This window comes from Etheostoma cragini, chromosome 18, assembly GCF_013103735.1.
Source record: "Etheostoma cragini isolate CJK2018 chromosome 18, CSU_Ecrag_1.0, whole genome shotgun sequence".
NCBI classification, from domain to species: Eukaryota; Metazoa; Chordata; class Actinopteri; order Perciformes; family Percidae; genus Etheostoma; species Etheostoma cragini.
Window position 1 is genome coordinate 4,382,569 of NC_048424.1, and position 25,222 is coordinate 4,407,790.

A 25,222-nucleotide genomic window follows, 5' to 3' on the forward strand; every position below is an offset into this window, starting at 1 on the left:
TCATCCCATCAAATAAAGATTTAGATTACTAAAACACTTTATAGTCTACTGACAGTTTAAAACACAACCTTTATGAGCTTAATGATGTCAAACAGAGAGAGAGAGAGAGAGAGAGAGAGAGACAGAGAGAGAGAGAGAGAAAAAGAGAGAGAGAGAGAGAGAGAGAGAGAGAGAGAAAAAGAGAGAGAGAGAGAGAGAGAGAGAGAGAGAGAGAGAGAGAGAGAGAGAGAGAGAGAGAGAGAGAGAGACACTGAGAACCGACCTTTTACAGTGCATCTCTGTACAGAAATAGATCTGGAAGTCCTCTGAGTTGTGAAGCACGTAGAGGAAGGCACTGCGCTCGTCAAACTTGGAGATGCTGAGGAGAAACGGATCAGTTAGTTGGACGATGATGATTACAGCAGATATGACTCAGAAGATGAATGAGGTCTTTCACTTGAATTATGACATCAGCAATTAATCTCTGGGTATGAAATAAAAGACTGTCATTGCACGTGGAGGGCCACTCCATCAAAATATAAACCCCAGTAGATGTTGTAACAGTGCATCTTTTTGACATGCACAGTAAGTATGCAGAACTATCATTATGAGAGTTTGTATCTGGACAATACATCTGGAACAAACACAAAACTTGTTTTGCAAATTGTCATATAAAATGATGCTGAACTTCTGCACAAAGGAGCTTCAACTCGACAACTAAATGGAAACATTTATCCGCTGGGGTGAGCGCTTGTCCAGTTCTTTGTGTGCCAAGGCCAGAAGTGCCGAGCCAGACAACGAAGCAACTGTATTTGTGGTCGTATTGTTGCTCGCAGAGCTGCTTTTGTGTCCTGCTGACTGTCTGCAGGCTGAGTGGGTACAGAGAATGAGTCGGTTCCCTAGCAACATGCGAGCACATCCTTCCACTGATCTGACACTGAATTCCTTTGAGGACCACGGAAAAGAAGACGCAGAGAAAAGACATCATGAAGACTGTCCATGGTAGACTGTCTTTGCTGTGGCTCCATTAACAACTGTGAGAGGTGAAGTGATGGTGTCTAAAATCTGCACGTTACATGCAACTAATAAAATGCTTAGCTACCTCTGCACATACATCTTACTTAGTTACATGTTTACAAGTAGCAGTAAATGTTTGGCTCATGATTCTATACTTTGCTGTTTTGCTATGTTTTATTGTTAGTTAGTTTTTCATTTCTCACTAATTCTGATATTGGTATATATCTAATACAGGTGTATATTTCATATTTTGGGACAATGCTAGTAAGGTCTTTATTCTAACAGGTAATCTTACTATGGTCGAGATTTTTAAGAGAAACGTCTTTAGCCATAGTGGCTGGATGACGGTGGTAATGTCGGCCTGTTGGTTCACCACTTTCAAGACTAAAACATCTCAATGCCTATTTAATGGGTTGCCACACAAGTTTGAACAGACAATCATAAATTCCCTGAGGATTCCTTGTAATAATGTAATCCCTTCACATTTTGCCACCATCAGGTCAAAGTTATTGTGTTGGTTTGTGACTAAATACCTGCAAAAACAGACATTCCCAGCAGCCTCAGCTGTATTTTCTGTTTAGTGGTAATCAGAAATTAGCATGCTAACCCATTAAGATGGTGAACATGGTAAACATTATACATGTCCAACATCAATAACATGTTAGCATTCAGCTCACAGTCTCCTTCATGGTCAGGTCTCTCCCCCCCCAAAAATATTTTAATCTTGATTAAAGTGTTGAAAAAAGTCCATTCTGTGAAAACTGAACAAAGCCGCTCTCGTCTGTTTCAATCGGTGTCAGAAATTTGTGTCATACATCATGACACTTTTTTCCTTCCTGAAGCTTTATCTGCGTGAACCTGAACATACAGTACCTCAAACCAATCCTCCTTTCCTTTTCTGCCCCTTTCCCATCCATCTAATCTCACGTCAACGCAGCGAATGGAGTGATTGTTAGAACATGTATTTATATTTTTGTGTGTCTCATTAAACCTCGAGATCATCGTGAACTGATCCCTGCTTCTTGTTGCTTTGCTCTCCGTGCGCTTGTTACGGCTTTCATAATCATATCATAATATGTATTTGTTTTGTCAGTATGTTTTGTTGCTATTATTGCACATTGGCATGCATTTGATACTCCCTAATATGAACACAATATTACCACAGTTGAGAGATTGATAACGGTGGAAACATAATGACAGGTTTCGTGGCATCCATTCCCACCGCAGAAATTATATATACAAATACTTTCACCCGAAGGCTTGCAAAGACTGGGATCCAGACCCACTCTATATTGAAAGTGTCCTGGGATATCCTCTGTTATGAATTGCCATGATAAATAAAATTGATTTGAAATCTGGTAACTTTTAGAGATGTAGTGGAGCTATACAATTTTTTCCAACCCATCCTCTGATGATAAATTCAAACCAATCACCCTCTGGAGACAGATGTGAGGTCGTTGTGTGTCATGAGTGTGTCATTTAAGACAGCAGACACTGACCTGACACCCCGTACTGATGTGGCGCTGAAGTTCCACTCATGGATCCCCTTGTTCTGCAGGATAGATCAGGACAATAACATCACAACAGCTTCTGGGAGAGGTGAAATCAATCTATACGCAGATTGATTGTAGTTGGTTATAGTACATGTATTTTATAAAAACATTAAGTCAGTGTAGCTTTTACTGCGATCAATTTCTGGTAAGCAAGAGCTTCTATTTACATGCTGCTGTAAGCAATAATGCTCTACAATATAAGAAAACAATCAATAAGACAGACACACAAAGAACTACATGACAGGAAACAAGTCCATTATTTGCAGTGTAGCATCGAATCAAAGATGAAACAAAACAGGAAATCTGACAGTCATCATCTGTGTGTTAACTTCTGTTGGCAAACATGATGAGTCAATAATAAGTTTACTCATTTGCGTAATGAGCAGGTTCCCTGCAGAGCGGAAAAAAAACAACATTTTAGGTATGGCAATGTACACCAACCAATCAGAAACAAGCATTTTCTGTGGCTATGTTAAGCTGATTACTCACCTTGCACAGTAGTCTCTGTTTACTATTAGCCTTTATATCATATTTCCTGTACATTTGCACAAAATGTATCTGCATATAGTTTCAGATTTGTTTAACATTTAACTCTCTCTTATTAATGACTCATCATGTTTTCCTCCATACACACATCCCTTACCTTGTCAGTGCAAAGGGACTGTGCAATAACTACTGTGTTTGTTTTTGTTTTTTTTGCGTACCAAACGATGCAATTATACACATATCCAAACCCGTGTCTGTGCAGGTATTTGAATAGTAGAAGGTGAGGATGGATTCTAAATGTTTTTGATGTTTCATCTCAGATTCAAGAATGGATTATTACTACAATTTGTCAATTGCAGTGGTGGATGATATAAATAATGGACACCTACCTTGTCATCAGAAGCAACATGCCAGATTGACACAGTGTTGTCATCCACGTCTTTGTTTATGGACAAATATGAAGGCTGGTATACTTTGGTGGGCTCTAATATCAACACCTGGAGAAGAGATAATTGTTTCGGATTACCTATCTTACTGTGTTTACCCATTGTAAATTTGTTGAGCATGTACAATCTTTTCCTTCTGTTTCAACATATTAAACCTGAAAGCTGCCAAATAAATCTTAGCCTCTTATTGGCCCCTGAAGCTGCATCTTTTGCGTTTTATTTGGTTCCTTGGATGGAGTCACTTACAGGAAATCGGACAGAGGAGACGTCTTTCTTGGTGGCCTCCACCAGAAAGTCCATCCAGAAGTCCACCAGCTCCTGCCTTGGGGCCGGCTGCTCCACGCCAGGTTTCTTAAACTGTTGGTAGATCAAGATTGTCTCCACAAGCGAGCTCAGATACCTAACAACCAACCAGAGAGAGTAAACAAAGATACGTTTTATTCACTGCGCCCTTAAAGGGGTCAGAATCCAAATTTATTGTATTATTACTTTTATTTATAACATCAAATGTCAGACCCACACAAAACTGAATAAATGCCCATTGCTCATCAGAAAAACATCTGCAAACAAAATTACTTACTGGCAGATCATTTGCATGTGTGTTAAGTTGTTTTAAGCCCATGAGCAAAGATCCAGAAGGATCACAGAAGTAAACAAAACAATATGATTGTGTTTCCGTGCTGGGGTTCATTTTTCTTTGTGACATTAATGGAAAATTAAAGAGTTTTAACAGCGCAAACACAAATAAAGAACAGCAGGGTCTTAGGAACTGCACAAAATGACCTGCAGACAGTTTACTGTGCTCCTCCGCCGTACATCTGATACCGTCTCATAAAATCTGAAATGTCTGAAATGACGTATTGCATGTAGTTTATTTATCCACTATGAAGGGATTATGTGAGAATAGAATGTATTCGTTATTTTAAAATACTTTAATTTAAAAGTGATAATTTTCAAACCTCCACACTGGCAGGTTAGGTCAAAGTTTTTGTTTGTTAGTTCACAAACGGTTTGGCCTAATAAGAAGGAATGTCAATGTCACAAAATGGTAGTGATCTTGTCAAATTGCCTGTTTCCTGTTGAAGAAAAGTATATCTTTCCACATAGCTAATCATTTGCATCCTAACCCATTTAAACTCTTCACAAAATGGCACGACAACAGGCGGATGTACTCATTGAAACCCATGTAAACACAGAGGTGCTGTTGAAATGAGCAACGTCAGTTTCTCGTGTTATTTTCTGTTCCCCATGCGAAACACACCAAATGCTTGCACAATGGCCACAGATGGCCACTGTGGTTTCAAGGGAAAGCAGAGCTACACTTCGGATCACGACAACACCGGCGCAGTTGGTGATGGATGCGGTCTAAAAATGTGTTTTTCAGCATGCTAATCTGAGAGCGGCGTATTCGTATTCTCACCAGATGGGGGCTTTGAGTTTGAAGAGTTTCTCAGAGGCCTGGATGACCCTGGTGTTGTCACAGGCCAGGATGCTGGCACCCAGGAAGAAGCCCACGTCCCAGTAGCTCTGCAGCTTGTCCAGGCTGCCTTTTTTTCCCAACAGGCTGCTCAGCTTCACTCCTGAAAAACAAGAGTTTCAAACAATAAGAAGATCTTTTTTGATGATGCATTTTCACAGAGGTCATTGCAAACTGAGATTTCAAGATAACTGAGGAAAGACTGGAACAAAGAAAAGCCTCAGAACATGTTTACACTCTTCTTGGACAGGCCACAACTTGCAGTACAAAGGTTTGATTTGTCATTGTATTCTCCAAGAATTTAAAGGTAATGGTGAAAATGGTTTTAAATTTTGCTGCTACATGTCCTGCTTCAGTCACCAGTCATTTGGAGAGGCTAGATACGCGTAGGGGAAAACAGGGTCTAGACTCTCGAGAGACGGAGGGTGTGGCTGCAGGCGGATTTCGCAGGACTTCTTGTTCTGTTTCCCACATTCCTGAGCTCTTCTGTGCCTCAAATTTCAGGGCAGAAGAACAAGGACGTGACAGGAGGAAATGTTACCATAGATACTATGTAACCAAATTTCTTCTTTATCAGGGCAGCTATGATATATACATATATTTAATAAAATACACTGGCTCAAATGACTCTGTAATGTGTTCACTAGTAGTGAGTCACTCAGAACATTATCCCCAAACTCTGCAGTTCCCATCAGCACCTGTGGAGCTTTGTAGCTTCTCTCAGCTCAATGTTTACTCTCATGGCTCTCATAGTCGTTTTCAGCTGCAGGAGACAGAAGTTTTTAGCAAAAAAGCTAAAACAGCAGACACATTTGGCAAATAGTTTGTGAACATAGTGCAGCTATTAACAACTTAAGAGCCAGACATTTCACTCCTGAGTTGTTGGAGATCAATACATAGCTGAAGGGAGAGTGAATACTGGACTTGCATTAATCAGGCTGACCGAAACACACTAATTTCTGCCGGATATGTAAATAGGAATCTGCAGTGGTGTTTACGCTGGGTTGATAAGAGAGTTGAGACTGAGCCAAAACAGTGGTGTTGCAACCTGGTCTCCAAGGTGTGTGCCAGGCTTTTGAACATAGTGACCAATGAATCTGTGGATGATTTTCTTTTTTTTTCAAGCGTCACAACCCCCCAAAACCGACTCGTCTCACTGTCAGAATTTGATCCATTCGGTTTGATAACATTTGGAAAGCCTAGAAGAGAGACATGATGAAATAACTGAATGCCCATTCAAGTTAGAGGAGCGCTAAACAGGAAGTATCCAGTCACTTTTGGCTCCATGATGGTTTCATGCACCTCTAAGTAACTCTCATAGCAATGAACAGGGCTTATAATACATTCATGGTTGTGCCCTGTTAAACCAAAACAATGCAGTTCCATTAATAATAATAATAATACGTAGATGGTTGCACATTACAAAACACAAACTTTCCCTCGTAATTCGTTACCTTTTTCTAATATATGGATAGATACGGCTGATCATAAAGGACAGTTTCAAAGAAATTAGACATATCCAATCTAGGGCCCACTCACCCACTTTACGAAGCTCAAAAGATGAGTCAAACTGGTGTCCGGCTGCCAGAAGCAGAACAGCATAGTTGATGCCAGAGTGTAGTGTTGGCTCGGACTCAAACCCCTTTTTAAACCTGAGAGGAGAAGAAAGAAATGACTTCAACAAACACTTTTCCTCCATGAAATGCGTCATTCCAAATCATTCTAACACCTCTGAGGTAACGGAGGGCTTTACGGGGCTCCTTAAGCTTCCTGAAACACTTCAAGTTATAAAAAACAATTACAGCCATATTGAGTTGGGACCACAGAACGGCAGACCACAACTGAGGGTACCCTCGCAAAACAAGACATTTTCATTTATTTAATGAGCAATCTGTTGTGCTGAGGGAAGGGGTGTGAACATTATTAGGGACCTCTGCCAAGCTGTGACATGGAACTGAAAATAAGCGCCAGATGGGAGCTTGATAACGCAAGCAGCATATTCAATCCACTAAGATATGAGATCTTAAGAGCAATTTCCAGATGACGCCAATATGCAGCCTTGTGTTATTATTATTGCTCAGTTATTAAGTCAACTTCCGTCAGCTTCTGTTAACCTCCATATGCTCACATGACTGCCATACTCATAGAAAAATTACAAACAAGCTAGACCCACGTAATTACCTGATTTGAATCAGAACAGCCTGGAATTAACAACCCTCCACATCTGCATCTACTGAATGGGCATGTGCAAGTAGATCCTGGAGGCTTTTCAGAAGGACACTCATGCTGTTAACATCCACCTTTATCATCGAAAGGTCTCAATCAGGTTCAACTCTGGACTCAACTTAAAATCACTCTCCAAAATAAAGGCTGCCATATTTCCAGCAACACCAACAATGATTATATCACGGGGACGAATGCTCAAAATAACTAACTTATAGGAATAGTTTATAGTAATGAGCCCCTAATTAACGGGGGAACTTATCACTGAGCTTTCTTATGATATTTGACTTATTCCCTTTCTTTCTTTTTTTTTTTAAATAAAAATTAATTTATCTAGACACTCAATCATGCAAATAAAGATGCATAGATTGGTCTAAGTTAAAATTAGCCAAATTGAAATCTGATATTTATTCAAGATGAGACTAGTGTAAACTATACCTATCCTCTAAAATGCTTTATGTTTTGGTCCCGGTCTAAGTTTACAATTTTGAGGCAATACAAAGACATGCCATATTATCCTGAAGGAAAAAGACACAAACAAAGGAAAAAATGATTTTCTTTCATACTCCTCTAGAATAATTCTAAAGATGTATGTAGGAACATAATGCATACATGCAAAAGACAGGCTACAACCTTTGAAACTAGAAAGCAGGTTAATTTTGTTGAAGTGAAAAAGCCCACAACACTACGGTTGCATTCAGTGGTTGAGGGAAGCGAAGCGGCACCGTACATTTAGAAAAGTTGAGGTATTGTATGTGCTTTATGGGTTTTTGGTGAAATGTGAGAAATACATTTAAATTCTGCTACTACTTGTAATACCAACGTTGATCTTTGAAGAAAAAAAACACAATAAATGAAAGGGAGAAAGCCAAAAAGCACATGAACACTTTAATCATTGCTTTCTTTTTCATCTTAAATAATTGTTGTTTTGCAATCCTTTCATTCTTAGCTGACAGGACTGGAACATCTGCATGTTGTTCTCATGCTTTTGCACATTTGCTTTGAAAGGAGTAACAAGTTGTGCAACCTTTTGCACGTCACTGCTGTAATGACCTGTCATTTGCAGCCTCGTGGCACATCCTTGAACCCGACTTGTAATTCTCCTCACTACCAAAAAAAGGGTTAAACCTTTATGACAACAGCTATTTAGTTCATTTATTCCTGGCACCATTCAAAGTAAACTCTAAATAGTGGGATGCCACGATCCAGGGAGTCACTTTAAAAAGCATATATAAAGCAACTTGCCCTTTGAAACATGTCTTCAAACAATATTTATGTATGACTCAGTGTTTGGCGGAGCCACTTGACATCCTCTCTCACCATTGTGTGCCGCTGTCTCTGCTCGGTGTGTCAGTGAAGTGAGACTCCAGGAACATGTCCTTATAGATCCGTCCCACCAGGCAGTAGATGTCCGAGGCTACCTGTTCTTCGTCCTCCACCAGGGGCAGCATTATGTCCAGAGCCTTCTGTCTGTCGCCGGGCAGGTTCCTTCTACACTCACAAACATACAGCATGCAGAGTCAAAACGGAGGTAAATTGGAGTTTGGTCGTATTTTAACTGGACTGAATAGCAATGAAGCAAAAAGTAATCCGCTTTGAGACAATATCTATCCAGGCATGTGTCAGTGGAAAGCTGTCATGGGTATTTGTGGCTAACAACGCGTAAGAAGTGTTAGAGATCACACCATCTTTATTTTAAAGGGGCACTCCACAGATTTGATATGCTAATACACTCTACATCAGGCATGTGGTGTGCTCAGCCCGGGAAATAGTTGTTTGCTCCGGAGGGAGCTGACAAGCCACTGAGACTCACATTGAGTTGCATTATGGGAATTGTAGGCTGTGGTATTTGAGCTTGGGTGTCAGGAATTCATGACCTCTATTAAAATCAATTTTGTTCCTTCCTCCTTTTCTTTTAAAAGTCCCCCAAACCTTTTGGAGGATAATGCTTAATTGTGGATTACTCCCAAATCTTTAAAAGGTGACATTGGGTGCATTTACCGATAAAAATATAAAAACTGGCCAATTCCCAAAAAACATCAAATACATTTCAAATGGCTGGTTTGAACTTTTCACAGTCCATCAAAACAGATAAACACGCGTCATGTAAACACGCCTTTCCATTGCTTTGCATTTTTGGATAATCAAACTATAGGTCTTTCCATAAATAATGAAGGGAGTAACAGGTGGCATACCTTCTCCCGTTTAACAACAAAGGGAGCTATAAGGGTTGCACTCTTTGCCAACGACAGCTGATACCAAAAGGAGAAACAGATTTTTTAAAGCAGGGTTGTGACTCTGTGATCGGCCCTTGCAATTTGTGTACGACTCTGATTGGTTTAGCAGGAAGGTGAAGGCCTCCATCAGCTGATTCGATTTAGGTAATGATTGATTAAGAGTTAGGTCTTCCTGAAAGAATTTACACTGAGCTACATTTCAATCAGGAGAGACTAGTTGCAGATTTATACACATAAAAGAAGTCACAAATAAAATACACATTTATTAGGATAACAGTTGAATTGATTTAGGATTGCATCGATTAAAAGTTGGGTCTTCCTGAAAGAAGAAAAATGAACCAACCACCAATAAATGGCCTACCTGAATGTGGGGACAGGACACCTTAATGGAGTCCTCCACTAATTTAACAGTTATCAATGACATAGCATTATTGGACTCAAGATGGAAAGTTTAAAAAGTAAAAGGTAGTCTTTTTTTATTCCACAATTTTTCTTTCAACCTTTTGTTTTTTAAACTCGGCTTCTACATTTCCCCACGATGCAACCCGACCTTCGGTAAGAGGAAACAAGAAAAAGAACTTGTTGCCACGAATAAAGAATAAAGCAAAAACATTAGAGTGCTGCATGATAGCATAAGCAATGCAATTTGCATAACACAATTAAGAATAAACTGCGTAAATAGTGCCCTGTATTTTCGTAGGAGCATTCAATAATTCGGTCCTAATCCTATTTATTATGCTAATTTATGCGGCAAAGTGCTTCAGTACCTTGATTCCACAGGCGTCGTTTTGGTTCTTGAGGGATGAAATTTCGATAAGGCTTCGTTAATGAACGTATCACAACACAGACTTTAGAAAGATATATGAGAAGTGTTGCGAAGTTAAGTCTCACACAAACACAATGTGTGATACAAACATAGCGTGGCTTCTCTCCAGAGCGTGAAGGTTAAATAAAACATATGAGCTGACAGCTATTACCATGGAGACGGTCCAGAGGGAGATAAGACCTGCTCTCTCCTAATGCATTGCTCTATTTTCTCTATTTCTCCTCTCTAGAGTGCAGATTGGTATTTGGATGGAGGAGATTCTTCCCTCGCTGCTGTCAGGCTCCCAGCAGCGTTCAACGCTCACATGTCTGAAGCGGCCCTGCTGCAGACAAGAGGCTGAAGCCAATTAGTACACACGCACTTCAACCCGGCAGATTCATTTAGAAGCAGAGTCCCTACTTCAGACCAATCATCAAGCGTTTGTTAAGGTTGAATAATGATAATCTCAGAGCTCGGCGAGGGCTGCACGCTGCCTGGTCAGAACTTGGTGAAGAGTCATTGGAATTTTTACAAGTCTACTTGTAGTGGAAGATGCATTCAGGTTCAAACTGAGAACAGAAAGGTTTTTCTACCTAATCACTCTATTGTGCAGCCTCTCAAAACATGCAATCAATACTGTATAATATCAGTCATTTTGTATTCAGGCTTCATAAAGTTATTTCACTGGTTAAATATCAAATGAATTCCATTTTTTCTTAATGGAAAAGACAGCTTCTATTGGGGGACATTTTACTGTCCACTAGGAGAAGGCCACAAGGATACAATTATTTTAGATAATGCCTGTAATTTTTACTATGGCAACAGAGGTTATTATTAGGACATCTAAGTAGGTCAGAGGCAAAGAGAAGCTACAGGGTAGACAGCGCTTAATATTGTAATACTGTAATATACTTACTACTACTACTACTACTACTACTACTACTACTACTACTACTACTACTACTACTGCAATACTGGAATATACTTACAATGCAATAGTAATGTAAATGAGAACACAGTACAGTTATGTCCTTTTCTGAACTTACTAGACTGTTTTAGCTGTTGCCTTTACCCACTTCATCAATACATCCACATTGTTGATGACTATTAAAATTCTAATTGTGTAAATATTTTGTGAAAGCACCAATAGTCAACACTACAATATCTGCGGTATAGATGCGATAGAGATATTTGGTCAAATATATTGTGATATTAGATTTTCTTCATATTGCCCAGCCCTAGATATACGGTAGTTATTATAGCATAAATAGTATCAAAGAATATTGTTTAGACGTTAAGACAAATTAATAAAATGTTAAGCAATATATTGTCATATTGTCATGGTCTGAGACCAAGAATATGAAAGTATAAACAAAATATGTTATGTATTTCAGTGAAATCCAATCAAAATGCTGCATTAATTTAGGTCCTCTAGACGACCATTATTACATTTTTTACAATAAACATGTAATCAAAAAACTGCATCCTAACTATGAAATTTATCATATCAGTTGCAAACAAAATTGTGGACAAGATTGTTTAAAAAACAAAAGTAATGAACTATCCAAATTATCTTTTTCCTCAACAAAAACAACGTATCATTACACATGACAAAATCACATGTAACAGCTATTGTAGTTATAGTGACTAATCCTACTCTGTTGGGTAAGCCGACACACAAGACCTCCCACAGCGGTTTGTCTCTGCTCATAGCGTCCTGTTCTAAACTAAAGTGAGAGAGTGTCTTCTGTCATTAACCCTCATCATATGAAGCTGTCTCACAAAAAATGTCTCAGTGTTGCAGCCTTGAACTCCTTAACACGACAATACATCGTGGTAATGGGCCAGACAGTAACAGCGGCATCTTGGCACCCTGCAGAAACATTTTCCAATTGTTGCCAAATTAAAAAACAGCACGCTTTATTGCTGTTTGAGGCAGACGCACAACAAAAACCGCAGGAAGTTTACAAGAAAAGCAGCTGGTGAGAAACAGGCAGTCAAAACCTCTCTGTGTTGTACATCTGCCTTTTTTTCCTGAGTCGAGTAGCTGCACACATGCTGCTAATAATATCGCCGCAGCTTAGGGGCCCTGAACCAGAATTTTCTGCTGCTTGTAACTTCAAAAATGTTGTTTTTTCCAAGCAGAGCTTGAGAAAATCCTCCACCAACTGCTGCTTATGAAACTGCATTTCCCCCTTGCTTTTTTGTTTGATTGTCAATAGGTCAAAAAAAGATTGTTCACGTGCTACAAGACACAAAATCCCCTTCACCCAAATTTAAAAAACTATAGTTTTTTTTTTTTCATCTGTCAAACTGAATGTTTGTGTATCACAGTGAGCATGTGTCTATGTGCAGGTCGGCTGTATCACTGTTTTGTGCACGTTGCCGTGCTCGCCGTCTTACCGGTTCAGTGCAAAGGCGTAGTGGAACTTCACATGTGGATGAGCCACGAGGTCAAAGGTCGGAAGCTTCTCCAGAGTCTCCACCAGCTTCACGATAGACTCATAGTCCTAGACGTTGAGTGAGTAAAGAACACACTGATAAACTCTTGTTGAACTTTCACCCTGGTCATTGCAAAGCATTGTGTATTCCATGCAGCACAACAATCACACACACACAAACACAAACACACACACAAACACAAACACAAACACGCACATCAAGGTGCTGAGCTGCTTTGAGGCCAGAGGGAGAGTTTCTGAAACTCAACTATCTCCTTAACACCTAAAAGCCTTCCATTAATTGAGTGCCCCCTTCATCACATTTGTGTTGCAGCTACTTGCCTACATAGTCACTATACCCAAAGCATGTTGAATAATTCAGCACATCCTCAATGCTTGTTGTTGTAATGAATGATTCATGAGGCTGAGAGATGCCTATGGTGAGTGGGAGGATCTGGACAGTGGGTGCCATCACAATGCGGAGACTAAAGAGCAGAAAGAGCGGCACATTTAAGACGAGCAGACCAAAAGCTACGCCTGGAGCTCTCCACGGGCGGTCTGCGATGGCCCGTTTGAGAAAGCGCAACTCTTGAAAAGGGATGAGGCTGACAGATTGATGCTGAGGCAGTGACCTTCCTCTCCCTTTTGCAGTACAGTAGGTTTGTACCTGCCATGGTCAGGTGCATGAGCAGCAAGTTGGCAATTTGTTTGAACTTAGGAAGTGGTTACCTGAATGTCTGATATACCCTTATAGTTTCTCCTCAAAACATTTTGGGATGTTGTGCTGAAAGTTTCTGCGTAGTCCTCTCTAAAGAGTAATGTTTCCAGGGTGTAAAATCAGAGTTTTGAACAGGTTTAAAGCTGAAGGTGCATCCTAATCGGTTAAGTGAATATTTTTGTGCAGATTGAAATTATGTAATACTGTGTCCTTAAACACAAGTTTATCATTTGACATGTTAGTGTTGGCCTCCAAAAGTCTCATAAAGATTTGAAATCAATCAATCAGCAGGTACTTTGATAATGTATCAATAGTTTGGTCATTTTACAAACAAAAAACACAAGCTACCACTGGTTACATCTTCTCTAATGCAAAATATTTACTCATTTTTCAGATGTGTTTCATTGAAAATTTATAATTTTGAAGTTTTGGGACATAAAAAGAGATGTCAACTTGGGGAATGTGATGTTTTTCCCCCATATTTTCTGTGACATTAAGTAAGCCAAACAATTTATCACAAAAATAATTACCAAAATCATCATCATTAACTACAAGAAATTTTAGGACCATGCCCTCATTTTTTGGGCACGTTTTTTCCTCTGTGAGGGTTTTAACTTGCAACCTTTCACTTATAAGATCATTCTGATCTCCAGACGTCTCGATGATTTCTATGAAGCAACGCAAGAGGACGCATCTGATAGAGAGGATGGGCAGGAAAAACTACGGAGCTGTTTTACAGCACAAAGGCAGCTGTTCTAAAGGGAGCTTTTCTATCAGCATAAATAGATTTGTTTCTGGCAAATGCACTTGTTGAAATGAGTAAAATCCACTTCCTATTCTCTTCAGTAAAACAACAGGTACCAATTTCTCCGATGGCAGCAGCCATCAGAGCAGGTGTACCTGGATGTCCCTGTATGTCAACAGCAGGTTGATGACGATGTCGACGGAAAGGCACTCCACGTTGTCCAGGCGCTGCTGGATGCGGCTCAGCTCTGCAGCCAGCTCCATACCAGTGTAGAGCTCCCGAGCCTTACGGATCTCGTTCAGAATGGTCTCGCGGAAATACTGGCTGTGAAAGAAAAGGAAAAAAGAAAAAGAGGGAATCAAGCAATACATGTAAAAACCAGCCCTGATTCCAATTATTTAAAGTTAGTACAATGTGTAATTATAAGCCTTTCGGAACATCATACTAATCAAATTATTTTAGGTGTCTCCTTGAGGGAGCAATTCTAAATGTGATTGGAGTTTCAATTCATTTCCTGTTTTACATCATTTCAGATCGTTCTGTAGTGAAACAAGCTATTTTCCATGTGACTTAACTGAGTTTTTAAGAGGAACTATTTCATAAATGTTTAGATATTGATATGCATTTTCAGTAAAAAAAAAAAAAAGGTTTGAAACAATAAATGTAGATATTAGTTTCACTAGATTTTGTGGAGGAAAGCATAAAATTAGGACAATGACAGATTATAATGACAAAAATAAATTTGTCAGTTTCCGTCTGACTGACACCCCGGCGAGGACAAACCGTTAAAACAGAAAGCCGTGTTATCTACAAAGAAAACAAAATACTCTTCATCAATCTGCTCTTTCGTAGTCTTTAACTCACACACAGTAAATGATGAATCGAAACCCTTTTAAATTGTAAAACTTGCAGCAAACTTTTCAAAAGAGCCATTTGTTGGATGTTCATTCACAACTCCACATGGCTTTTTATAACACATATTAACATGTTCTGCTGAGCTTACGGTTACACTTAGTCACCCTCAGTCCAACTCACTGCCAACTAGGGCTGGATATCGTTCAATCAATACAACTGCCTGAAATGTCTCTGTAGCACAGAGTATTGAAAATGGTCAAGTTCTGAAATTTCTAAAACCTTCCATTGAATGCTCAGTGGTTGTCATTCGGATTTTAATCACTTTTCTTTTTCCAGTTAAAATTATATCTTGGCAAAGTTCTTGTACATGTGTTGGGTGGTGATGTTTTTAACATTTAAAGAGTTTGGCTTCTTCTTTCACTCTAAATTTATTTTTTTATATCTCTTAAAATCATCCGGGATCCATGCACTGATGATCATCTGCTGCAGAGTATTGTCACTGGAGTGACGAGTGACTCGCTTTATTCACATAATAAATTTGTTCCATGTAAGTTAGCCGATTAAAATGAAATCAGCTTGAAATTAAACCTCCATTTCAGCATTGTATTGGAACAAAATGATATTGAAGGCCAATGTCAGTCTAAAACATGGCATCAGCAAACAGTAAAGATCAGTAAAGGCAGCACAGCTCTCAGTGCCATAAAGCAGAATACATGTAATGTATACTTAGTAGGTTTCTATAAATGAGCTAGCTATTATACATAAAAATCATGCTCGTTTACACAATGTACAGAATGCTTTCTACTCAGATATCAGGGATGACTGTGCTGAAAACTCTTTGCTATGCTCACTGGTTATAACTTCACATGCTGGTTTGCAGCAAGTGCACGTTCTTCTTCTGCCTGTAAAACCTGAGTCACTATTCCTGGAGCTGAGTGAGAACTAACTGGCTGCTGAATCGTGTGTTGGCAGGAAAACCTAAAATATTACCCCAGCAACTGAGGCTGTGTAAAATGTTTAAAAAGAAAAAAAGACTAGATCACCACGCAAGTCAAAGTTGAGGGATGCACTACATAAAATAATTACTGTGAGTAAAAATAGGAAGAGTGGGATAATAAAACAAAAAGCCTGTTCTGCTGTGAAACAGTCCTGTGATGTTTCACATGTACAATACAACGATGTCATGCTGCTTTCAAGTGCTCCTCGTATGGTCGCATTCTCTGAATTGGGAAATTGTTCCTCTGACTTTGGTGTGTTGTATTGTATTGCTCAGAGCAACATACTGATAGCTGTTTTCAGTAATTATTTCCAGTTTAAAGCTTTATATTAGTGGTTTTGTCCCAGACTTGTTGCTACACCATTAACATACATTGCCAAAGACCACTAAAATATTGCTTTACCTGACTTATGAGGGTCAACGCTAACTAATCTAGGTCACTGTATGTGGACTGCAACTAGCAGTTACAACCTAATACCATATTACAAATTACATAGGCAAAAACCATATACTATTAACCCAATGTGTTTTTGTTTTTCTGATTATTCACACTTATAGACACTACGTGATTGCAGCATTACATTTCCTTCAGAGGAACTTGTTGTTTGCAGCTTTAAATAGAGTTATTATTTTGCTTCCTCATCCTTAAACACATTGTTTTGTTCTCAATGTTAAAGTGTTTCCCAGTTTACAATGACTGAAAAGTGATCACGTAGCCCCACTCCCCCCCTCCCCTCCTCCACGCAGTTGCTAGTAGCCAAGGAGGATACGGAGGATTGAAAAACACATAATGGACTCTTCTCAGATAAAGTAATTATCTTCACTTGAGTTTCATTGCGGGGAAGTAACTGGACGCCACATTCTTCTGAACGTAGTCATACTGAGAAATACAGAGAGTTGTGTGGAGCTGGTAAAGCTTTGACATGGTCATTCATTATTGCAGGTAAATAACCTAATGTTACCTAATGTTAACCCTATTACTGTACATATTCACTTAAAAGTGAGCCAGATATCTGACTTCTTGGAATCTGCTTTAACGGACCCATGGCATAAAAAAATGTACGAGGTTTTTTAAATAAAACACAAATACAAGTTTCCCCAGCCCGCCTATGGTCCCCCAGTGGCTAGAAATGACGATATGTGTAAACCAAGGCCTGGCTACCCTGCTTTGGCTTCGAGAAAATGAAAGATCAGATGGGCCGAGCTGGAATCTTGCCCCTTATGACCTCATATGGGGCAAGATTCCAGATCCTCCCCTTTCTCTGCTGTGCCCACCCAGAGAATTTGGCCCACCTATGAGAGGTGGCTTTCAAATGAGAAAAGTGGCAGTTGGTCAAGGCCACTCCCCCACCCTCCACCTTGCTCCCCTCTTTCTCTCTCTCCTCCTCAAAAGCAACAGTCCCAGAAATGGTACGTCCTAAGGAAAGCTCATTGTTGGACTGGCTAGTGGCTGTAATTCTGCACCAAGGCTGAATTTTGGGAAAGTGACTTCAGATACAGTATTAGGGGACCACTAAGGCCTATATAAAAGAGACTTCAGATACAGTATTAGGGGACCACTAAGGTCCATTCAAAGAGCACCATGTCATTGGACCTTTAACATGTACAGTATGTTTCCATCCACTTACTGGGAGTTTCCCTGTGACACTTTGAGCAGTTGGATGAAGCGGTCGAGCAGCGGCATGCAGATGGGCCCCAGCAGCATCTCGAAGCTGGGCTGCATCAGCTCCGTCAGGCCCTTCATCAGGCTGCCCTCACAGCAGTACACCTTGTTGTGAGGAGTCACCATGTACGGGATGAAGGTATAGTTGGCGGAGCATGTCTGTTGATACAAGAGACACTATTTGGCAAAAGAGCAGTATATTTAGTATTTATCAGTATATCTAAGCAGCAGAGGACTCTTTTTGTATAACATTGTGGGTTTGGTGTGAAAGAGGCATCAGCAATATTATAGCCAATTGTGGGTGTATTATTTGAAATTAGATTAAACGAAGAGGTAGCTAATATTGGACATGTTAGATAACATTGGGCATATTGGATGATACTGGTCATTTTGGATAATATTGGGCATATTGGATGATATTGGGCATATTGAGCTATAATGTGTTTTAACCAAACTTAGAGTATAATGTACCATAAGCAGTTTAAAAGTATCCAAGGTGTGCATTTACAGTAAATACAAACTTTCATTAAAAGATTACCTTCTCTAAATTATTTAACAAACAAACAGTCTTTACAACCAATTTTTTGGGACACTGTAAAGTAAAAGATTACATTGTTTAGGGAGGAAGCAGATTGCCTGGAGGAAGTCTGAGCTCTCTCCCCTGTTCCAGACAGTTTCAGGTAATGACATGAGGCTTTGGGTCTGATCTTCCCCCACAGACAATAGTGTTTGTGTTGCGTTGTTTTCACTGAATCAGTCTAAACAGGCAGCAGCCAGGACGAGAGATCTGCACCAGTGCTGACAGTCCAATTAAGAGCTGCTTTCTTGCAACCACAAACACTTACAGCCACGCACATTCAAATTCCACCTTGCAGCACGGTGCTCATGAAAATCAAGCAGAAACAAAAGCCTTGCTGCTCACCTAGACCAAAGCTCTTCCTTGTTATTTGCTGCAGCTGTGGCATGCAGGAGTAATTTCCTTTCTTTGTCTGTTTCAGTTTTTACTACAGTTGTTACACAAAAAGTGTTCTTCTTTGTTTACTCAGCTCTAATTTTTGACATCTGGGGTTATGTCTGGAGGAAGATTGTGTTTGTTTTAAACTTCACATTATTCTCAGCAGCGGTCGTGATGCTTCTGTTGGCCTGCCGCTGCTGAATAAACAATGAGGAAACATGTGCATGTGGTTTTTGCAGACAGGACAGAGAGAAAGAGGCAGGAAATCCATTATTGACATCCTCAAGAAAGAGCTGAAGTCTTTTCAAGGAAAGTAAGATGTAAGGTGAAACAGAACATGAGCATGTCTGAAGGCGGATGGGCTGCTACCAGCTGCCTCCTGATGGCTTTAATATTCATTCAGGCATGGTTTTAGCTTTCCATGCAGCCTCTTTGAGGAAACGCTGCTCTCACTGCCATACTAAAGGAAGTGAAAGGAAGGTGCGGCATTGAAGCAATGAAAGCCACCTGCAGAAAACTGCTTCCTCCTGTGCAACACTGGTTTATATCACCACCGGTTGCTGCAGTGGCGGTGCATACCTTTCATAAAATAGACAAGTGACCCCTATTTATTTTAGGTGTAACCAGACGGGTTGCATATCCTGACACTATATTTAGCTCCTCTGTGTGTGTACGATTCGTGGGGATCGCATGACAGGTTTGATTTTACAGGGCGATGCATGTGTCGGAACGTCTGTAGGTCGTTCTGAGCTAACCTCCGCTAGTCGTTCACAGGTAACAAGTGCGAGTGAAAGCCATTAGGCGGGACTAGCACACGGGGAATCTGGTAAATGTGACTGAGAGTGAGTCAGTTGTTCAGCGAGTGAGTCATCTGGCTTGTTAGCCTTTGCAGATCAGCCATTTGTCCATTTTCAGTTACAGGAGGGTTGTGGCTGCATGCCTACTCTCCCACCTACACAGAGGCAAACAAAGAGCCCACCACAACTTGATTTTAGTACTTAATTTACAGTATATGACTGTTCCAATAGTTAGTAACCTGTTGAGGAAGTTGTAAATCATGACTAATAAAAACTTTTGGTCTCTTCCAGTTTGTACCTGTGAGCTGCAGATTTGAATCAAGTCCATGGGTAGCTTAGGTGAATTTACACCAACACAGACAAAGCCATGTGCTTGTAATTATAGTAATTGGATATAATCCAACAGAGGCTAATTACCTGAATTTCCACTATCATGGTGAGTAGCTGAATACAATTAGCAAAAGATGCTTTTGTAATGGCAGAGGATAAGCAGATACATTTCCACCTGATATTTTAAGACATTTGTTTAAATGACAGATATTAAATGCATTTGCAAAGCAGGCTTGTCAGGCTTGTTTTGGATTTCTACAAATGTTGAAGTTGATCTCAGGTAAGAGTCTCACTCAGTTGCTCAAGACTTTGGAAGCCTCAAGACTTTCTAGCCTTGCCAAAAGCATACACACAAGAGCAAAATAGTAAGGAATGCACTAAAGATTGTATTTATCAAATGTTTGCCCGGCTGACTAGCTTCAGTAGTAGCATAAGCCCCTTTCGCACATGCACTGCAAACCTGAAATTATCTAGACATTACCTGGCGGAGCTGTACGTGAGAATGCAAAAGTCTGAATAGGTTGGATCAGAAAAAGCTGCTTCTTAGCACGAAGTCTGTGTAATCTCCGATTAAATTACAAAGTGTGAGAGCGGGCGTGTTAATGGCATTTCTATTTGTTTGCGAAAACCGGTGATTTACAAGAAAGACGACAAGGAGGACAGGGACAAGGGCCGATGCTGAAATCGTCAAATTCAAGAAATAGCAAGAGACTCTTTTGTTTAAGAATACAGTTCCAGTATGTGAAAATGGCTCTGTTACTAAGAAAGCAAAGTAAAACATTATCAACTTACATTATTCTGTGGGATTACAAGTTAGAAGTTGAGGTCCATGGGAACAAAAAAACTACTATATCAGAGTAGAGAGGAACGATTAGCGTGTTAGCGCCTTTGTGTCTGGCTCACCTGGTTTGTAGAAGTTAAACTGCAGCAACCTCAGTCAAACTTGTTACATAGTTACATTTTCCAAACAAATCTTACGTCTTTCTCATGTAAAAAGTGACACACTTTTGGAAAATAGTATACCAAGGCCAAAACTAACCTCTGTGTTTCTGCCCAAATATGTTCTTCTACAGTAAGCAACTGGTAATATTTTAAATTCATTTGTATCTGTAAAACAGTACTATAATGACAAGGCAAGCAAGCGTCACCCTGCAACACAAGTACTATGAAGGTAATTATGTCTTATACACAAATCATTAAAGGTGCTGTGGGTAGGATTGTGAAGATCCAGGACTTGACCAAAAAATTTGAACATCGACAACTTCTCAGGCCCTATAGCCCAAAACGGCCTCCTAAGCCCCTCCCTCACAAGGGAGAGCTGCGCACGATCGAGCGAGTGTGAAGTCGGTTGCAGATTTGAGTCGCGCACACTCAAATATAAACGGTTTACGGCATAATGTGTATTACTGAAATTTGTGAAATCCATTAAATAATAAACTTTTCTCATTACAAACAATAACAGAAGATGGAAATCTTTTTAACAAACGTACCTATCATTGATTGTTTGGTTGCTAATGTTTGCTCAAAACACCATTCAACTTAAAACTTTGTTGTGTTTTATTGCTAGCTTGTAGCCAGCAGTGAACAAACCTGGTTAAGCAGATCCCTTTTTGTTGCTTCAGTTGGAATGGAAATTGATTAATACTGATGTCAAAAGAAATGGTGCTGACCATTGCACATGCAGAGAAAACAGCTAGAATACCTTCAAAGGGATGGAAAATGTATTAAAAAAACTCTGCAGATATTACACTTTAAGTGCACTTTTAACATCAAAGAGGATAAGCTAAGAACACATGCACCAGTGCAAAGGGCAGTGAAGTGCCTTAATACGAGCAAGAAAGAGAGAGAACAAAGACAGTGAGTGCACATAGGGGAGATCATTGAGCTGACACAACAGTCCTAATCAGCTCTCTGCACACGGTAAGAGTTGTTGGAGATCAGTACGTTTCATGCAGCGCAGCGCTACCTCCTTCCTCTCCCAAAAGTCACTTAGGAGAGCTAAGCCTTACATCTCAGTCCTGAACATTCTCACTGGACATCAATCAGTCTTCTGCCTTGGTTCAAGAGCTGATATAGTCAATTGTTCAATTAGAAAATTAAACATCAATTTTATTAAGCGATTCATCATTAAAAAGTATCCGTCAAGCAAAAATGGCGAACATTTGTTACTTGCAGCCTCTTAAGGGAGAGGATTGCTGCTGTTATAACACTGTGTTTAGGGACGTATATTTTGTACTTACATTGTATAATCTGAACTGCCAACAACTGAAAGAAATAATTATTAGATTTATCAGTAACACTGTACTTGAGGGTATGTACATAAGAGTGACATGACACTGTCAAGACACATGAACCCTAACAAAACCAAATGACACTTAATAAAAGAAGCATTGTTTATAATGTGTAAGACACGTTCATGACAGTGTGATGTCACTCTTATGTAGATACCTTCAGGTAAAGTGTGATTGATTTATCATATACCGTTTTTTAGGACCTTTGTCACCTATATTATTCTGTAACAGGGCTACAGAAACCGATGGTTTACAATGACCACTATCGGCTTTGTCCTCTACATGTTGTATTCAACACATACTACTCAGAGCCAATGCCACAATGCACATTTTCAATTGAAAACATAGTACACTTACTTTTTCTTTACTCAAAAAAGTATATATTCACCCAATGTGTTTCAGTGGGTGAATCAGTAAAGAACAGGATTTCCTCAGCTTTAAAGCTGCACCTCATTTGAATTCTGCAGGTTTTGCAAGTCAAGTTGTCAAAATGCTAAAGCCTTTTTATGCAGATCAAGCCCATGCTCACTTACAGTCACTGTAACTCTGCTGTCATTGGAGAAAAAAAATATCTTTGAAAATGGAAGAGAAGATGTTTTCATTTTCATATTTTGTAAGGTGAGGAAGGTTGGTGGTTTGAGGCCTGCTTGTGTGTCCTTGGGCAAAACACTGAACCCCGAATTGCTAATTAAGTGTATGAATGATTGTGAATGGTGAATGGTTCCTGTACTATGTGCTTTGAGTATTTAAGACTAGAAAAGCGCTTTATAAACACAGTCCATTTACATTTCCTTGTGAAACATTTATCACAGCGACTAAACAAAAGCGGCAAAGGAAAAAACCTTTAGAAACACCAAGGAGAGAGACATAAGGTGTTAGACGCTGTTCTCTCTGAACGTTGTAAAAAAACATATTCTCTGCACCACATAAGATGTGTGATGTGTGAGCAACGGCTGAGTATAGTGTGAAAGGCAAAGGCGAGGATAAAAATAATTGCTTTGTGCACTTACAGTGTTCTTCTGGCAAATTATCTCCTGAAAGAAGAAAAGAGAAACGACATTTAGAGATAACACAAGAGGATTTCTCCAATTTCATGTCTAATTTTGTTTTAGACACGGTGTTACTGAATAAAACAATAGAATACATATCAGTTCATACCTCATACATCATACCTGAGATGGTAACATTTTATTAAGACAGCTGCTTGTCCAATATCTGATGAACGTTTCTGGTTAAAGCTGTGACACTGTATAGCCTCTCACAAACCAACCCGACGGCCAGACGAAGCAATGCCGACATGGTTGTACGTTCTGCCCGTGCGCAAGACGCAATACGTCTCCATAACAGCCGGCGCCGCTAATCTGTATTGTCGCTCAAAAAATGAAAACCGGCAGCTGATTGGATGAATGCGTCAAAACCAACAATAATGGCGGGTAGTTCAGAATATGATCTCGTATTTTGAAAAAAAGTTCACCAAAAAGTGTTTCACGCTCATCCACACTTGTCACTTCTGGGTTAGCACCCCACCAATCAGATTGGTCAGTGAGTCCAACTGTCAATTTTTTTAACATGTCAAATCAAAAGAAATTAAAGTCTCCTCCGACGTACAACGGCACAGAACACACCAAACAGACTGGAGTCACTGACCTCGCCAGAGTGTCCGACGGCCGGTAAATCTGGTTGGTGTGCTTACCATGAGAGTTAAAAGAACACAACAGATAAAGCAGATCAATGAGCCAAGCTACTAAAAACAGGAAGGAAATAGTCATTTAACCTTACTAATATTGAATGGTACAAAGATGTACTCATATCTGCCTGTGGGTAAAAATAAATGGGTGTTTGCGTAATATCACTATCACATTCATTTTTAGTGCATTGCTGTGATGACCTTTAGGATGTGTTACAATCTGAATCAATTAGGATATCTTCCTCATGTTGGCTGTGCTTCAAAATAAATCTGAAAAAGAAGCATGTATCTATACAAGTACTTCCAACTGAAAGTGAATGGCTTTCTTCTTGTACATAAAGAAAATCATTTACTTCCAGTCTTAGTTTATTAGTGAATAGTGTGTACCTGCGTACGCAGTGTACCTGCGTGAACAGTGAGGCCACTTTTCTGCGTGAAAAGAAGCATGAGCAGCATGGGAGTACACAATGGTCTCTTTAGAATCTTAAAAAAAAAAGCTCCAGGATTTAAAGATACAGATCTCATCCCTGAGATTAAAACATTCCCCTTTGAAACAATTTAGCAGCCTGATAGAGATCAGAAGAAACCACCAGAGAGAAGTGGTATTTTCAGGCAGGGTTGGGAGCGGCTAGCCGAAGCTCCAGCCAGGCGGGCGGGCACCACAGCAAACCACAGGAACTACAAATAGGTGCTAGTCTGCATTAGGGCAGGCCATTAAAATCATTTTTTTTAACTATAAAAGCGGAAATAATAGAGCTGAGACTGTGTGTTAGGTTTTTAATGACATGTTTATCTTGACTTCTGCATTTAATGTGCGCTGAAGGCTGTACAGTACTATGTGTTGCCATAATACCCCCTCTCACCAACAGAACACCTACAATAAAGGCTTCAGTGTTCCTCTGCTACAAGTCGCTGACAGCAGGAGCTTTAAATGTGTTCAGCCTGGGCCTCAGACAGTGTGAACTGCGTCTCATCTGCTACACGGGAGCTATGAGAGACTTGCACTGTTGTCATACAGTTTGCTGACTCAGCCAAAACTTGTCTTGGTAAGATTTTTTCTGGGTTTAAGTAACAGTCTGATGTTTTAATATGAATAAAGGTGACACTCTCCGTTACAGATTGCTATAACAGAGCAGTGCCTCTGCTCTTTTCCTTGAAGGTTGTGGTTTATTTTATAACAGTGTATCATCTTTTACGCATTTAGTTAGTTTAAGTTTTTTTAGTGGAGGCGGGCCGCCTTCTTCTGTAACACAGAACACCTCCACTAAAAATACTTGATAACATGAGTAATGATATTGTGGTGATGATCATTACTCATGTTATCAAGTTGAGCACCTCCACCGAGAGTGCACAAAAACCCCAACTTTGTTGTTTCAAAAATTACACGTTTCGAAATTCAATATAAATCTGCAAGTGCAGTAGTGTGGATGATATTTCAATGATGAGCAAACCTTCAAAACCCGGACCCACGCCTGGCTGATGTCTACCTGTTTTTTGTGTGTGTGTGTGTGTGTGGGGGG

The 25,222-nt window shown here is 39.8% G+C and overlaps 1 protein-coding gene across 2 annotated transcripts in view; it reads right to left on the bottom strand.

The window, feature by feature from the left end:
* Nucleotides 1–25,222, bottom strand: part of map3k5 (mitogen-activated protein kinase kinase kinase 5) — a 70,946-nt gene that overhangs the window by 26,244 nt on the left and 19,480 nt on the right. For both annotated transcript variants that reach the window (XM_034900704.1, XM_034900703.1), the window contains exons 3-13: nt 23,026–23,049; nt 17,608–17,801; nt 14,283–14,451; nt 12,627–12,733; nt 8,502–8,672; nt 6,498–6,610; nt 4,902–5,061; nt 3,728–3,881; nt 3,425–3,532; nt 2,496–2,548; nt 263–358 (exon numbers count right to left, since the gene is read on the bottom strand). In XM_034900704.1, coding sequence (XP_034756595.1) covers nt 263–358; nt 2,496–2,548; nt 3,425–3,532; nt 3,728–3,881; nt 4,902–5,061; nt 6,498–6,610; nt 8,502–8,672; nt 12,627–12,733; nt 14,283–14,451; nt 17,608–17,801; nt 23,026–23,049 — 1,349 coding nt within the window. The remainder of the gene's footprint in view (nt 1–262; nt 359–2,495; nt 2,549–3,424; nt 3,533–3,727; nt 3,882–4,901; nt 5,062–6,497; nt 6,611–8,501; nt 8,673–12,626; nt 12,734–14,282; nt 14,452–17,607; nt 17,802–23,025; nt 23,050–25,222) is intronic.